General features: G+C 42.0%; 1 protein-coding gene across 1 annotated transcript; it reads right to left on the bottom strand.

Annotated features, from left to right (window-relative positions):
• Positions 1-1110: 1110 nt before the first annotated feature.
• On the bottom strand, positions 1111-1617 carry LOC113352103 (troponin T, cardiac muscle-like). Its single transcript, XM_026595973.1, has one exon. It carries the CDS (start codon positions 1615-1617, stop codon positions 1111-1113), a length of 507 nt encoding a protein of 168 aa, XP_026451758.1.
• Positions 1618-1944: the final 327 nt, after the last annotated feature.

Genomic DNA, 1944 nt, shown 5'->3' on the forward strand with positions numbered 1-1944 from the left:
AACATGCATGTTGGTCTCCTCCCATCCAGTTATTACGACATTCAATTGTTTTCGTGACTCCTTATCTCCTTCGCCGATATGGCTTGAGGTTACGAAGTCACACCCTAAGTGAGGTTTCTTTGGGATCGAGTGCGTTGTAGCCAAGACTTTCCATACGGTCATGGCCGGTAATGCTCCAGACGTCCTAGGCACCCGCAGCTCAACCGAATACGTCGACGCCTTGGTCATACTCCGCACTCCAAACTGAAGGCTATCATAAAAGGGACCCTCAGCGGATAGGTCTTATCATTGCCCCTAGCTTCCTTTCTGAGAGTTTTTCACGACATGCGTTAGGTCTTGCCTCTTGCACTTTCATGCAAACTAGGGTGCATGTCGTGGATTCTCAGCCTTCCTAGGCGAAGGGTTTAAGTTTCCCTAGAAACCATTTATTTCGTGGATGTTATTCGCCTCCTAATCTGAGGTCTTACTCGCCTGTGTTGGGGTTTGTTTCGTTTCAAATGCTTTATGAAAATTCGTATCTTTGAATCGGTTCATCGAACTTCAAAATATTATTGCTATTATTTTGTAAATCTGATACATTTCCATGATAAGTTCACAAGTATATTTTCTCGTCTCTATGATTCTTCCTTGATATCAGCGTTCTTTTTCTAGGCGGATGTGCTCAGACTGGTACCTTTTCAACTCCTTCATCTTCACCTCGTTCCTGATCTTGAACAATGTTGAAAATAAGGGGTGTCTGGCCGACAGTGCATAAATGAACAATCGTACTAAATCTTCTTCTGATAGCCTTCCCCTTAGTTCTTTGCAAATCTTATCCCACCTTGCCACAATACATCTCAAGCTTTCATTTTCCCTTTGTTTCAACGAAAATAGTGCTACTATTTCTGGTTTACATGTCTCACTTCTCTCACATTTGTTCATCATTTCTAGTTCTTCTCGCGTTCCAGATTTTCTCCCTGTCACTAGGTCATTGCTCGTTGCGCCTTTTCTCCTTGTCACCATCAATTACTGCATACGATATTCCTTTTCCCTGAACTCCCTCCTGCTTCTTTTTATGGCTCTTTTCAAATCTTCTCGTTCATTTTGTTCCCCTCGCCCCTTTCTATCTCGTCAGTACTCATGACGTCCTTCAGTTGCGAATTTCTTTCCCGAAGTATTTTCTCCTTTTTGGGTGTTATGTTCTGTTTGTTTTCTTTTTAGGTGATTGTTCTTAATCAAGATTTTTTCGTTTTGCCTTTCTTGCCTTATTCGTTCTCTTGCCAAATCTTCCTTCCTTTTTCTTTCTTCGTAGAGTTCCTTCTTTAATTGCTCCATCTCCTTGTCTTCGTCGCATGCCTCATTTTCCTTATCGAAATGACCGGGAAATTCAACACATTTCTCATCCTCTTGTATTGATACCTTCTTACGCTTGGAGTTGTTTTCCTTTGCTCCGCTTTGCGGGGTTCGTTTTTCCTTGGCGACGGGGGTTTCTTTATCGCTTCTCACTACTTCGCTTCCTTCATCTATTTTTCCCTTCTTCGTTTTACCACTTTGCTTTATCTCAACTTGGATTTCCTTCTCCGGAGTTTTCTCGCGATCCCTCTCATTGAAAATCGTCATCTTATCTGCCTCTTCCATGCTTTTCTGCGTTGTAATCTACTCCTCGCTTATCCCAATGGTGAACACCATCAGTTGTTCCGCTCTTTTTGCTTCGCATACCCTCTTTTTTTGTTCCATCTTCTTTCTCAGTTTTTCATCATAATTGTGGAGATCCTTTTCAATACAATCTCGCGCATCCTTTAGATCTCCCTTGATCTCACCTATTGTGCTAGGCATGGGAAACTGTATGGTCTGATGGTATGTAGATGCAACCCCTTTTATCCCATGTATCCATGGCCGACCTATGAGAGCGTTATATGGTGAGTTTATATCTATCACACAAATAGTAACTTTTGTTTCCAACTC

The sequence above is a fragment of the Papaver somniferum genome, chromosome 2 (genome assembly GCF_003573695.1).
Source record: "Papaver somniferum cultivar HN1 chromosome 2, ASM357369v1, whole genome shotgun sequence".
NCBI lineage: Eukaryota > Viridiplantae > Streptophyta > Magnoliopsida > Ranunculales > Papaveraceae > Papaver > Papaver somniferum.

Bases quoted from the DNA above. Each gene is read 5' to 3' on its own strand.
- LOC113352103 (XM_026595973.1), bottom strand. From the start codon at position 1,617: ATGGAAGAGGCAGATAAGATGACGATTTTCAATGAGAGGGATCGCGAG.